This window comes from Dendrobates tinctorius, unplaced genomic scaffold (assembly GCF_039654945.1).
Source record: "Dendrobates tinctorius isolate UK_male_01 unplaced genomic scaffold, ASM3965494v1 ptg000004l, whole genome shotgun sequence".
NCBI classification, from domain to species: domain Eukaryota; kingdom Metazoa; phylum Chordata; class Amphibia; order Anura; family Dendrobatidae; genus Dendrobates; species Dendrobates tinctorius.
The window spans coordinates 23865229-23881099 of record NW_027361672.1 but is presented as its reverse complement, the minus strand read 5'-3'; the positions used below and the strand labels follow the sequence as shown (position 1 = coordinate 23881099).

Here is a 15871-nt window from a genome sequence, read left to right as displayed (position 1 = left end):
GTCTGCAAACCCTGTCTTATGAGGAAAGGTTGCAGGATTTGGGAATGTTTAGTTTGCAAAAGTGAAGACTGAGAGGAGACTTAATAGCTGTCTACAAATATCTAAAGGGCTGTCACATTGTAGAAGGATCAACTTTATTCTCATTTGCACAAGGAAAGACTAGAAGCAATGGGATGAAACTGAATGGGAGGAGACACAGATTAGATATTAGAAAAAACTTTTTGACAGTTAGGGTGATCAATGAGTGGAACAGGCTGCCACGAGAAGTGGCGAGTTCTCCTTCAATGGAAGTCTTCAAACAGAGGCTGGACAGACATCTGACTGGGATGATTTAGCGAATCCTGCTTTGAGCAGGGGGTTGGACCAGATGGCCCAGGAGGTCCCTTCCAACTCTACGAAAAAAAAAAAAAAAAAAGGCAGGATGGATGAACGGGACGTCGGAAGGTGAGAATAACTATATTTTTTATTTTTTTTTTATTATTTTTTACACCTGATCGCTGGTCTCCCGCCTGTCACACACAGCGATGCGTGCTGGCCAGCGGGAGACCAGCGACCAAAGAAATGTCCAGAGGTTTCTTCCAGCGATCAGCGATACCAGCAGGGGGTCCGCTCGCTGGTGAGATCGCTGTTACGTCACAAAAGTTGTGACTCAGCAACGATCTCGCTACCGAGATCGCTTAGTGAGACGGGGACTTAAGAGAAAGCCACTGGCTGACATGATGGCTGGCAGCTATCTCTGGGAGAACAATGCAAATCGACAGTAAACAAATTGGACATGCCTGATCAATATCTCTCCCGATCATCAGTCGGCCAACACACCCTTACACATCCATCAGCCTAACCAGCTGATATCGACAAGTTTGGCCAACATTAATGTGTGTGGAGGTCTTTAGATCACCTTGTGAACTGCAATAAAAACAATTGATCGCAGGTTCAAGTCGCGTGAAGTGGCTAAAAAAATATATATATATATATATATATATATATATATATATATATATATATATATATATATATATATATATATATATATATATATATAATACGAAACAATTTCAAATTTTTTTTTTTTATTTGAATCATCCTCCTTTTCCCCAGTTAAAAATTAAAGAAATTAAAAAAGAAACCCATTTGCCATCACACAGTCCATAAAAGTTCAATATATCAAAATATAAAATTAATTATAGAAAAGAAAAAATATATATATAAAATATAGATCTGAAAATAGCAAGTCTTTGAAAACAAAAAAGATATCAGATTTTTGTATTACTATTCAAGTGTAGTCATTGTTATAATGCTCCAAAGCATATTTACTGCACAATAATTAAAGTAAAAGCAAAATTAAAAAAAAAAACTAGAAGAAATGAAGAAATGTCTAAATTTCTTCACCGCATGTGTATTTTTTTTTTCTCATTCAGTACATCGTAAAGTAAAATTAATCCTGTAATTCAAAACTACACTTTGTCCCAGAAGAAACAAGCTCTCATACAACTAGGTTAATTAGCAAAAACAAAAACTGGCAGCGGTGAGAAGGGGTTAATTAAAGGATTTATCCACTGCAAATAATAATTACTCAACTTTAGGATAACTCCTCAATATCAGATCATAGGGGGTCTGACAACACGGTGCAGCATTCCCCTCCAAACACTACTAAAGGAACTGGTAACAACTGATTGGTGGGGGTGCTGGTTGTTGGACCCCCACTGATCTGATATTGATGGCCTAATCACAGGATAGGTCATTAATATCATTATAGCAGAAGGGTCTTTGAGGCCTGTTAACAAGGATGTGAAAATGTGTGTACATTAAAGGGAGTGTTATCCTAAAACTGAAACTTATAATATTTACTAGAAATAGGCCAGATGCTATCGCATTGGAAGTGTGCAGTAACAGCTGCGTCGTTACCGCGCATGTGCGGGTAGAGCGGGTAAAGCGCGCAGTTGTGGCTGTTACTGCGCATGCAAAAGTGACATACACGTCACAGCGATTCCTGCGGATAAGTAGTAACGACGCGGCTGTTAGAGCGCCTGCGTGGGAATAGCGGAGACGTGTATGTCACTTGCGCAGGCGCAAGTGACACTGCCACGGTGCCTTATGGGATTCGGGGACAGCGGCCAGAGGTCCCAACTGGCAAATTATATTATATATATATATATATATATATATATATATATATATATATATATATATATATATAATATAATATAATTTGCCAGTTGGGACCTCTGGCCGCTGTCCCCGAATATATATAAGTAAATATATATATTTACTTGTGGCACAGATTATTTATTTTGGGTTATGTAAAAACAGTTCTATTTCATAGGTCAGGTCAAATGCTCAGCGCACCGCTCTTCTCCCGCAATTACCATCATTCACCCCTTGCGTTGATTGACAGCTCTCCAAGGTCTGTGTTAGATCCCCAGCTTTCCACATACTGATGGTTGCTCGCTGCACACAGGATCACACAGCAGAAGGTGGCCAATTTGGCAAGAGGGGGACATGAAAGTGAACATACAGCGATGATGTACGCATTCAGGTCCTGTAATGTCAGTAAGCAGTCTCATCTTTTCATTTAGCATCAAACACCCGCTTCTGTGAAACCCTATGTGCAACAATTGACCGCTGCAGAAAGGACACAGAGGGTGTGGGAATACAGGGCACAGGCACATGCCGAAAAGGTGCGAGTGCTCAGCTTCTGAAGCGTCGGTATGTGCAGGGCTGGGAATTCAATACATACAGCGCTCCTTGGAATTCTGTCAATCATCACAATGTGAAGGGTGATGGATGGAAGGTAATTAAGTGGGTAAAAAAGTGTAACTAGCCCTTGGCCATGCCAAGAGTGCTCCGAAGCCCCTCATTGACATATGTAATAAGTAAAATCTGTACCACAAGTTTGGCCTTACAGGGTTAAATCTCCTATATTATAAATGGTCCAGTTTTAGCTTTGGAAGTGACAGACTACTTTTAAAATCTTCAGGTAACTGTACAGGTAAAAGGGAACTATGGTAATTCCACCTGATCTGAGGACATTTACTGACCCTTGGGATACTGCAAATGAAAAGGTTGAATGATTTTAGTCTTTTGATGTTTTATTTTATGATGGGGAAACTGTTAGCTACATGTCGTGGGCATGGGGTGTTTCCAGTACAATCTGTACACTGAAAAATCAGACAATCATGTATCGACATGAGAGAAGAAAACTAACGCATCTGATAAGTATATGGGTTACTCATGTTCGCAGTGCAGCGATGCAGCCTACTGGAAGTATTAGGCTATGTGCACACACTGCGGAATCACCTGCGGGTTTTTCCCCGCGGAACCGCAGGTAAAGTGACCTGCGGTTTTGCTGCGGTTTTACACCTCTACTATGTTAAAGGTGTGAAACCGGAGCGGAACCCACAGAAACAATTGACATGCTGCGGTTTATAAACCGCAGCAAAAGCGCGCGGAAAAACGCAGCGCGAGCACTGCGGTTTTGAAAACCCATAGGGTTACATGGTACTGTACCATGTCTGCGGAACTGCTGCGGTTCCGCAGGACCAAAACCGCAGCGGAACCGCAGCGTGTGCACATAGCCTTATGGTAAATAGTCTGCTCCATGTTCATAGACACCAAGCAATGAAAACTTCTGGGATATATGTGCAGAGACCCACCGCCCTATATACAAAGCCCATCCTTATTTTCAGACGAGTGTAATGCTTGGCTGAGCAATTCTGCCCCTTAATGGGGGTCTCACCACTCCCTCCCCCACTCACCAAAACTGCTGACACATCAGGTTTCTAAAACTAAAGTTACATTGTAACCCATATATTTCTTTATTTAGATTTCAAGTATTTGGTTTCATCAAGCCATCATTTTTCTCTTTGATAGGCTTTAGGTCTCATTCATCAGTGGGTTTTTTTTCTTTGCATACATAAGAAAAATATAAAGGTTTGGCATCGGTGTTTGGTCAGTCAGTTTTTCCTCATATGCAAAAAATAAAAAAATTTTTTAAAAAATGGAGGTTAAAGCACCAATTCAGCAGTTTTTTTTATTGCACCATTGTGCTGGAGTGGTACTTTAAGTGTAATTCTCCTACCCCTTCTCATACTCACATGACGCTGCCTTCAGTGACTTCCAACATATCCAGTCTGACTCCCGCGAAAAGTGACCTGTCGGCAGCTCCAGTGCTTCATGGGGCGGTGAGGATGTAACTTTTCAGTACATCCCTATGAGAGCCTCATTCTTGGTCTCATAGACTTGTATTGAGCTTGTGACGCAACTTCTGACGTCTGGCAACCGGATAGTGAGTATATATGACCGTCGGCAGGGGACTTACATTTCAAGCGTGGTGTTGGGGGGGTGGGGCTTACACTGAAGTGGTGCTTTAAGAGAGTGATAGTGAAAAATGGTTGGTATTAGTTTAAAAAACATAGACATGGTGAGATTTTCTTACTTTTCTTTTTCATACAGCAGGAACAAGGGGTAACAGGATAGAGAGCAAATAGCATGGTTTAGGGGAGGGCTACATGGCATGTGACGCATGAAATGGAGGATGCTTTGTCGCACTGCAACATCGTCTTTAGCCATTTCTGAGAGCGCCGCTCTGCGACATCTTCTAGTGATATCTGAGAGCGCCTCCCTGCGACATCTTCAAGTGCTTTCTGAGCACGCCGCCCTGCGACATCTTTTAGTGCTTTCTGAGCGCGCCGCACTGCGACATCTTCTAGTGACTTCTGAGGGCGCCGCACTGCGACATCTTCTAGTGCTTTCTGAGTGCGCCGCCCTGCGACAGCTTCTAGTGATTTCTGAGAGCGCCGCACTGCAACATCTTCTAGTGCTCTGAGAGCACCGCCCTGTGACATCTTCTAGTCCTTTCTGAGCGCGCCGCACTGCGACATCTTCTAGTGATTTCTGAGAGCGCCTCCCTGCAACATCTTCCAGTGCTTTCTGAGAGCGCCTCCCTGCGACATCTTCTAGTGCTTTCTGAGCGCGCCGCCCTGCGACATCTTCTAGTGCTTTCTGAGAGCGCCGCATTGCGACATCTTCTAGTGCTTTCTGAGAGCGCCGCCCTGCGACATCTTCTAGTGCTTTCTGAGAGCGCCGCAGTACGACATCATCTAGTGATTTCTGAGAGCGCCGCAGTGCGACATCTTCTAGTGCTTTCTGAGAGCGCCGCCGTGCGACATCTTCTAGTGATTTCTGAGAGCGCCGCAGTGCGACATCTTCTAGTGATTTCTGAGAGCGCCGCAGTGCGACATCTTCTAGTGATTTCTGAGAGCGCCACAGTGCGACATCTTCTAGTGATTTCTGAGAGCGCCGCCCTGCGACATCTTCTAGTGATTTCTGAGAGCGCCGCCCTGCGATATCTTCTAGTGCTTTCTGAGAGCGCCGCACTGCGACATCTTCTAGTGATTTCTGAGAGCGCCGCACTGCGACATCTTCTAGTGATTTCTGAGAGCGCCGCCCTGCGACATGTTCTAGTGATTTCTGAGAGCGCCGCCCTGCGACATCTTCTAGTGCTTTCTGAGAGCGCCGCACTGCGACATCTTCTAGTGCTTTCTGAGAGCGCCGCACTGCGACATCTTCTAGTGATTTCTGAGAGCGCCGCAGTACGACATCTTCTAGTGATTTCTGAGAGCGCCGCCCTGCGACATCATCTAGTGATTTCTGAGAGCGCCGCAGTGCGACATCTTCTAGTGATTTCTGAGAGCGCCACACTGCAACATCTTCTAGTGATTTCTGAGAGCGCCGCCCTGCGACATCTTCTAGTGCTTTCTGAGAGCGCCGCACTGCGACATCTTCTAGTGCTTTCTGAGAGCGCCGCACTGCGACATCTTCTAGTGCTTTCTGAGGGTGCCGCATTTTAACATCACATCTCCAGATTTCTGACATTAGATACAATGCTGCAGTGTGGCACCGATTTCTGATAGTGTCGCATACAAACATAGCCTCTAATGATATCCGACAGTGTCACATTGTGACCTGCAATCCTCTGCGACAGAGTTCCACATGCGTTGGTTTCTGGTTTCAAGTGTTACCAGGCTTCAATGCAAGTCACATACAATTTCTACTTGTGTAATTTTTTTCAGCAAACTCACGGCTCTAAAAAAGTTTTGGGTACCAAATGGCAGACAAGGAGCATAAATGTTTTTGGTCGCGCAACTTTCCTAAGGATTGATGTTTTGAGACACGTCAATGTGTGGCCCAGCCTTATTAATTATGTGGCTATTCCTACAGAGACAGTCGCTTTCAAGAGCAAAGTATCTGGCAGAACCAATAAGCTAGAAAATAAAAAAAAAAAAAATGTGCTAATTACTATCAGATTATAAATTATAGGTCGCCTAAAAGAGGGTTTCACGAGGATTAAATAAGAGAAATGGACATCTAGAAAATGTTCTCATTTCTTGACAAAAACGTATACAAGAACCTGTCCTTCCATGCAAATGAGGAAAAGCTGCCATTGTGTGCCTGCCCCACCCTTTCCTTTTGTGCTATAACCTTCACAAAACAGCTTTACCATTCCTAGGAAAATGAAATCCTTACTAATGACAAGCTGCAGGGACCAATGGGAAGGGCTTCCGAATTGTTAGGCAAGTTAGGTTTAAAAGTGAATGACTTCTGAACAGAAAAACGCCATCCTCATTATGTAAAACAGGCCCTCAGCTGCACCACTAGGTGGCGCCTGCTCACATTCTATAAAGAAGGCTTTCGCTTTGTGTGTGGTCCTCCCCTAAAATACCAATACAAATTATAGGAAAAACACAAATGTGCCGTCTTATTGGGGTGGCGAATGTCTAAAAGCCATGAATCCAATTTATACTGGGGCAGGCATCAAGTTGATTGAAATAAGAGAATAGTTTGCTTTTTCTGACTTGATTTTCCCTCAAGCCATAACCTATTTACATGACAATGTGCAGATATGTGAAGCAAGCAATTAAATGCTACAATGCTTCTGTCTGCAATGACTCTCCCTGCAGAAATGCAAGTATATAAAAGGTAGAAATATATATATATATATATATATATATATATATATATATATATATATATATATATATATATATATACACATACCGTATCTATTACTTAAGAGTCATAGCAAAGTGAGAAAATGCATAACATGGAAAGTAATTGGAAGACAGAAGCGAATGGGAAAACAAGAAGGACGGCATTTTATTCAGGGAGTGACTGATCCTGCTCCGGCAATCCCGCTGCTGTCAGCAGAAAACACTCCAGCTGCAGAGCAGGTTGGGAAACGCAATAGTAAGAGAGGGTCCTGTGCCCAACAATCATTGCTTGCTGTATATCCAAAGACTACGTTGCCATGATGAGTTTCTAGGAGCTTTTCACACTGCATATTTTTGCTCAGTTCCAGAAAGGTGGATTGGATTTATAGAAGTCTGGTGCCCGCCGTGTTTTTTTCTTTGTTTTTCCCCACAAACTGACCAGCTAGTCCATTTCTCTTGTTGGTATTGAGTATTATGTGAACGTTCCCCATAGAATTGCATTAGATGTAGAAATTCCACAGGTTAAAACACATTGCTTGTGTACTGCAGAAATGCACTAAAGCAGCAATATGCATGTAATCCGCACATGGCTAGATCAATAGCGTTTTGTCAAAGCCAAATACCAGGAAGTATTAAAAAAAAAATAAAAAACAACAGCCTCATTTATAAAACACAGCATGTCAAAACGAGAAAACCACAGTGTCAAAAATGTGATAAAAATGAATGTAAAAAAAATGTAACAAAAAGCAGTAAAAAAAAATAAATAAATAAAAAAGGACCTAAGGCTGTGTGCACACGATGCGGATATATAGCGGATCCGCAGCGGATTTTTCCGCGCAGAAACGCTGCATATCCGCATTGTGATGTACAGTAGCCTTAAAATCAATGAAGAAAAAAAAAAACGCTGTGCAGATGTTGTGCGGTTTTCCACTTCCCCTGTCTCCAAATCCGCAGGGGGGAATCCGCAGTGGAAAACCGCACAAAAACCGCAAGAAAACCGCAGGAAAAATGGAAGAAATCCGCAGGAAAAATGCAGGTCATTTGACCTGCGGATTTCTTCCATTCTGCGCGGAAAAATCCGCGGGGCAAAAAAGACAGTCTGCACTCAGCCTAATAGGTGCAAAAAATCTGCATCATCAAAAACTCTCATTGTGGGAAAGTGGCATAAAGGAGATGCCCTTGCACTAAAAAGCATGGTCGGCGACGCTTTCTAATTAAGAGGAGGAATAAATACGGTAAATAAATAGGAGGTATATAGATGCATCCTAGCCAAAGGTAGATACCAAACGCAGTGGTGCCTCTCATCACTCCAGGTGCGGCTTTGATGCAAAACTATAAAATTATTTTTCAATTATTCCAGCCTATATAAGGTTATGGATACATCAGGATATAACAGGGATAACGACACAGACCCCAGATTTTTATTAAAAGGCAGAAAAGCATCACAGAACTAAAATAAATACAGTTTTCTAAAGTTCCTAAATGAATCGGGAGGTCAGATAAGTGCAGTAGGCGCCCGCCTGGAGTGGAGGTCACAGTCAGTTCAAGGTAAGAGGCAGATGCCCTGGACACAGCTGTTTCTTCTTTCAGACTTCTAGAAAAGGCAGGCACTCCTCCCCTCCCCCTGCTGTCCCATTATGTGGCTGCTGTAGGACAGCTTCACTTGTGGACTAAGTCCTGCCCATTATTTCTTACAAGCATTACAACCTAGCTATAGTGACGTTCCCAGAAGCAGTTCTCTCCTTGTTCACTACAATGGCAGACTATATTATTGCCTACATACAAACACCAAAAGCGTTCACAAACCACCCAGAAATTAAAAATCACAAACAATTTTATTAATCACTATTAATATTTTATTATATTGTAGTGCCAATATCCCTAAAAGATAATAAATGGAATTGGGTGTATGAAGGGGATATCTAGTGCTTATCCATAATATGTCATGAATGGATGTCCCCCACAAATACCTCAATGAGCGTTTCGCACAAGTTACTTTCTCAAGGGGACCACCTCATATACTAACTTTTATTTATCTTTTGGAGATACTGGCACCGTCTTTGGTATATATGGGTACAGATTACATATTTGAAGCTAAATGTGTTATGTGTTCTCCTACTTACTTGATCCTCATTAAACAGTGTTTTTTAAATTGCCATAAGTATAATTTTTAACATAAACTAATAAAATTTTGTATTTTTTACATTTGTTGTGAGTGGTTTGTGATCACTTTTGGTGTTCATGTGTAGGCAATAGTACTCCACTCTACAATCATAGAATCATAGAATCATAGAATCGTAGAGTTGGAAGGGACCTCCTGGGCCATCTGGTCCAACCCCCTGCTCAAAGCAGGATTCGCTAAATCATCCCAGTCAGATGTCTGTCCAGCCTCTGTTTGAAGACTTCCATTGAAGGAGAACTCACCACTTCTCGTGGCAGCCTGTTCCACTCATTGATCACTCTAACTGTCAAAAAGTTTTTTCTAATATCTAATCTGTGTCTCCTCCCATTCAGTTTCATCCCATTGCTTCTAGTCTTTCCTTGTGCAAATGAGAATAAAGTTGATCCTTCTACAATGTGACAGCCCTTTAGATATTTGTAGACAGCTATTAAGTCTCCTCTCAGTCTTCTCTTTTGCAAACTAAACATTCCCAAATCCTGCAACCTTTCCTCATAAGACAGGGTTTGCAGACCGGTCACCATTCTGGTCGCTCTTTTCTGAACTTGCTCCAGTTTGTTGATGTCTTTTTTAAAATGTGGTGCCCAAAACTGGACACAATATTCCAGATGAGGTCTGACCAAAGAGGAGTAGAGGGAAATAATGACTTCACGTGATCTAGACTGTATGCTTCTGTTAATACATCCTAGAATTGCATTTGCCTTTTTTGCTGCTGCATCACACTGTTGACTCATATTCAGTCTGTGATCTATTAGTATACCCAAGTCTTTTTCACATGTGCTGTCACTTAGCCCTATTCCTCCCATTCTATATATGCTTTTTCCATTTTTATTGCCCAGATGTAGTACTTTGCATTTCTCCCTGTTAAAAACCATTCTGTTAGTTGCTGCCCACTTCTCCAGTTTATTTAAATCTTTTTGAATCCTCTCTCTCTCTCTTCTCTAGTATTAGCTATCCCTCCTAGCTTTGTGTCATCAGCAAATTTAATCAGTTTACCCTCAATTCCTTCATCTAAATCGTTGATAAAGATGTTGAACAATACAGGGCCCAGGACAGAGCCCTGTGGTACCCCACTTGAGACATTCTTCCAACTGGATGTGCAGCCATTTACGACCACTCTTTGGGTCCGATCACTAAGCCAGTTATGAATCCACCTAACAGTTGCCTTGTCCATTCCATACTTAATCATTTTTTCAATAAGGATTGTATGAGAGACTTTGTCAAATGCTTTGCTGAAGTCAAGATATACTATATCTACAGCATTTCCTTGATCCACCCAATCAGTGATACCGTCATAGAAGGAAATTAAGTTAGTCTGACATGACTTATTAGTTACAAACCCATGCTGACTCTGTTTAATCACTTCATTCTTATCCAGGTACTGACATACATGTTGTTTAATAATTTGTTCAAAGATCTTTCCTGGTATAGAAGTCAGACTCACTGGCCTATAGTTACCTGGGTCCACCTTCTTCCCCTTTTTGAAGATAGGAACAACATTTGCTCTTCTCCAGTCTTCTGGCACTTCTCCTGTTCTCCAAGAATTTTCAAAGATTATAGAGAGGGGTTCAAAAATTTCTTCTGCTATCTCCTTCAGTACTCTGGGGTGTAATTCATCTGGACCTGGAGACTTGAATTCATTTAGGCTAGCTAAGTGTTTCCTCACTATCTTTCTGTTTATAGATATCCTGGATTCTTCTATTCCCTTAATAGGACAGTGAATAACAGTTGATGTTACATTTCCTTTCTGAGAGAAAACAGATGCAAAATAGGAATTTAAAAGTTCAGCCTTCTCAACATCCTGTCTTACCATTTCATCATTTTCATCCTGTAAAAATCCTATAGCATCTTTGACTTTTCTTTTACTTTTGACATATCCCCAAAATCCTTTATTATTGCTTTTGACATCTCTTGCAAGCCTCAATTCATTTTCAGCTTTAGCTAATCTGATTTGTGCCCTGCAGGTTCTGCAGACAGCATTATATTCTTCTTTAGATATGCCTCCCTCTTTCCATTTTATAAACATTTTTTTCTTCCTTTTTAGCATGTGCTTAAGTTCTGTGTTCATCCATCCTGGTTTCCTTAACTGCTTCCTATTCTTCCCTCTTTTCGGAATTGTTAACAACTGTGCTTTGAGAATTTCATTTTTCAAGATTTCCCATCCTTCCTGGACATTTTTGTCTTTAAGGATATCCAGCCATTGGATCCCTCCAATTCTCTTTCTGAATCCCTTAAAATCTGCCTTTCTGAAATCTAACCTTGACGTCTGAGTCTTCACAGGTCTTCCGCCTCTAGTTATCCAAAATTCTAAAATAGCATGGTCGCTACCTCCTAGGGTCCCAGCCACTTTTACCTCCTCAACCATTTCCTCCCTGTTTATAAGGATTAGATCCAAGGTAGCAGTTCCCCTTGTTTTCTCCCTTACCTTTTGGAAGATAAAGTTGTCAGCAAGAGAGGATAAGAATTTCCTTGACCTGTTAGTTTTGCCTGAGAGAGATTCCCAACAAATGTCTGGATAGTTGAAATCTCCCATGACAACTATGTCATATTTTTTGGAGAACTTGGCCATTTGATGCATCGTGGTATATTAACGGGAGAACTTACATTATTATGTCCCTAGATGAAGAAAAATATATGTGTTGGATAAATATTTTTGTAGTTAATGGCAAAAATTAGTGTTCACACAAACCAAGTGGTTATTTAGCCTGTGGATACGTGGCGACTTTGGCCACAACATAGATCGTGCAATGTTGTACCATAATGCAGATGAATGGGGTCGCATTGTGACCGGCAGGGCACCATGGCTGCGGCAAGCAAGTGGTAGTACCGTGATGGTCACAGCGTGCAGCGGTCACCTCTATCACACTGCAGTGTAGCAGCAAGAAACGGCGAGCTTCAGGTGTACCGTGACCAAAGTCACCAAGTAGCCCCAGCCTTAGTTACATCTATATGCCCACATAATGCAGGCAATCCCCACTTCCTCCATGCCTAACCCTCCAAACAAAAAAATAGCCATGACCCATCAGATTAGTGCTACTTCTCAATAAGGTCACTGCATGAATCCTATACTGCGCCAATGTATTGGCAAGATTTCATAATTTCATCTGAAGAATACACTGATGGAGTCTGTATGGACCAGCAGATATGAAACCATGGTACACTCCAACACACACTGCTTGTAGCAAGGAGTAATGAACTATCGGCGCTATACCATTTTTTCTGCAGCATGCACGGGTCCTTAAAAAGACAAATGCAAAATACCACTGAAGAGTGAATGAGACCTGTGTGATGCCAGGCATGTATTCTTATGACTGCATAAACCTCATAATTCACTCTAAATCCACAATAAGGAACATGGATAGCCTTAGAGACCGAAACTAAAGAGGTTTTCCCACTATTTGTCACCAACCACAATATAACCAATAAATACATGATCACTGGGAGTCCAACCAATCAGACCCTCGCTGATCCTGAGCGTGGGCGGCCCAAAATCCAAAAAAAAGCTATATTAAATCCCCAGCGCTCTCCTTTTTCATGGCTGCAGCATGTGGATAATATTTATAAAATCTCAGCATCTTGCCGGATACAGTAACCTGCGGTGGATTTCTCATGTGCAATTCTGCAACAATTCCACGTGTGTGAATTCACCTTAACAATCCAGCATTCCAAAATAAACCCTAATGATTGCTACTGCACTCTTACACACTCCGACATTTCATGGTTGGGAATGTGCTGAATAGTCAGCCAGCTGGGTCTGCTGTCAGGCTCACGGATCTTGTGTTTTGCGGGAATAACATTTACGTTCATATAAGGAACATCTGGCACAGTTCAGTATTTGTAAGATGAGCTAGATTACGCTTACCCTGGAATCCTGACGTTTCATTTACAGCCTTCACCGATGAAGTAAAAAACAACTTACTTATTTTGCAGTATTGAAAAGTAATACATTTTTCTCTGAAAACAGTTATAAAAACGAGCCTGGCATAGGACGTGTCTGCTGAGTGGCTTCTCTCCATCCAGTTCTACTCGACATCTGAGCCAGGCGAGGAGAAGCGGTTTAACAGATACATCTCTACATTTATGGTGGAATTTATTAAGACCAAAAATTAAAGGGAATCTGTCAGCTAGTTTTTGCTACCTCATCTGAGATCAGCATAAAGTAAGAAGAAAGACCCTGAATCCGCAGATGTATCACTTAGTTTACTGGGTGCAGCAGTTGTGACACAGAGTTCTTAGATGTAGCAGAGCTCAGAAAGCTGCCACCGCCCACAGCTTTATATGGACATTGTTTACTGACAGTATGCAGTTAATCAAAGACTGTGGCACGGTGGGACCAGGGTCAAGCGAGCTGTTGTCTGGGCAGTGATAAAACATCAATTGAATTAATGCAGTCACATTACATAGCAACACATGCAGACAGATTCCCTTTAAATATGTCGGTCATTAAATATATAGTATGGTATTTTTCTTTTTGCCACATAAATGATGTAATCATCTAACTAACTAGATCACACAAATATATCTATATAGCCATCCATCTATATACAGGGTTAAATTGGAGGCCACATCATCAGAATGTCACAGTAAACGGAAAAATGTGGTCTGTCTGCAGCCTCTGCTAGGTAGCGCTTAGAGCATATGGTGTTCAAGTAAAAACAAAAGTCATTAAAATGGAACAACTGTTTTGTACTGTGTGTCTACAGTCTATTACCTGGTGACGATGTCGTTGCTTCTTCAAAACTGTCATCATCAGCTCCGTCATCCCCAATGCCATACGCCAAAGAGTCTTCTGGAGCTGAAACAGAGTCCGGACTACTTGGTCTACTCGCAGAGTCACCCTCACTATTTGATCCATATCTGTCATGCTGAGAGACAGAGCCACTCTCACTCAGACTTCTACGCTCTTTTCGATGAACCCTGGAATGAAGCACCATTTGATGGTACGTCCGGAAAATCTTTCCACACTCAAAGCACTCAGTAGATTTGTTTTGAGAAGATCTGCGGCTCTGCCGGGAAGGAGGTCTAAATTCTAAATCGTTAGGCGGCTCCACGACATTTTCTCCAGGCTGCATGCTGCTTTTTTCTGTGCGACTTCCACTTGAGCAACTACGTCTCTTTGGATTGCTGGCATTACCAATTTCAGGCTCACGTTTACGTTTCTCCTGATTGACAAGGACATATTCACCTTTGTCTCTATCGTAAGAAACATCGGCATCAGCCAAAGTTTCATCCCATCCCAGGTACTTGACATACTCTGATGGCTCTGCAACTTTGCCTTTGGTGGCCAGCTGCCAAGCTTGATAGCTATTGACTGGGTCAAGTTCAGGTACTCTCTTCCCATTATCTTCATCGGTGCTCTTGAGAGCTTCTACTAAAGGTTTCAATTGCAGATAGTCTAAGAAAATCTGTTTTGAGGCCGGTACCTCTGTACTCACATTCTGCAGCTCATCGCTTTTATGCGTGGCTTTGTTTTCAGAGAGTTCTTCGATTTTGCAGTGGACCAGGTTGTGTGCGCTAAGGCTTTCCAGATTCGTAAATAAATTTCCACATTTTACACAAACTTCATACAGACATAAGCCTGTCATCATGGTTTCCTCCTGAACAACATCATTTATAGTGGCTACCGGTTCACTATCAGATTTGGGTTTGCTTTTGCTCCCAGTCTTTGGACCATGAGATTTCATATGGTTTTTTAGAAACCAAGGCTCCTTAAACCTCCTACCACATATATGGCAACCATGGTCAAATGATCCACGATGCTTTTTCATATGAGCTTTAAGAAACCATGCTTGGACAAAAGCCTGGCCACAGATTTCACAAGGGAACTCGCCAGAATTCAGTTCACTTTTACCGTTTTCTGAGTATGCATCTCTATTCAATGGAATTGCTGTTGTGATATGGTCTTTCTCAATGTGGTTTAATAAAGTTTCCTCACGTAAAGTCATGTAATTGCAAAACCTGCATTTATATGGCTTGTGCACTTGTACAAGATGTTGATCAAGCTCCCTCCTTCGATCATACTTATTTTTGCAAAACATACAGTTGTAGTCACCTGGTGTGTCGTCATCCACGACATCCGAATCTTCCATTTGGAGAGAGCCATTAAGAATTTTGTTACAGGCAGAAGTGCTTTTTGTTGGACTTGCACACACTCCCATACCTTCTGATGCACCTAGCTCTCCAACGTGAGAATCACCCATTTCAACATCATGAACTTGGCCAAGTGTACCAGTCCTATGGGTGCGGAGGTGTATCTTCAAGTTTCCTTTCTGTGCAGCCCTATGATCACAGTAAGGACATTTATATGGCTTTTCCCCAGTGTGCTTTCGCATGTGCTGAGAGAGGGAGCTCTGGAAAGGGAAACTTTTCCCACATATCACACAACTAAAGGAGGTTGGTTTGTCATCGTCCATCTCACTTTTTGACTTAGCAGCTGATTCACGCAGTTCCATATCAAACGGTTTCCTTTTGTCCATTACTAGCCAACCATCAGGTTGGGAATTTAAAGCCTATCCAGGAATGACAGGCTGGAGACTTCTTACTCTGTTGAATGCTATTTAATTAGCATAACGTCCACAATGAACTTTACAAATCTGCATTAACACGTACCACACATGGATCCCTGAAAAAAAGGAAAAAAAAAAAAAAAAACGCATGTTACAATTGGGAATAATTACAACAAAGGAAGACATGTAAATTTGTC

At 41.8% G+C, this 15871-nt stretch overlaps 1 protein-coding gene across 6 annotated transcripts in view; it reads right to left on the bottom strand.

The window, feature by feature from the left end:
- The window catches only part of ZNF516 (zinc finger protein 516), a 154385-nt gene that overhangs the window by 38171 nt on the left and 100343 nt on the right, over positions 1-15871 (bottom strand). For all 6 annotated transcript variants that reach the window (XM_073566542.1, XM_073566534.1, XM_073566549.1 and 3 more), the window contains one exon: positions 13880-15790. In XM_073566542.1, coding sequence (XP_073422643.1) covers positions 13880-15644 — 1765 coding nt within the window. In that variant the 5' untranslated portion in view covers positions 15645-15790. The remainder of the gene's footprint in view (positions 1-13879; positions 15791-15871) is intronic.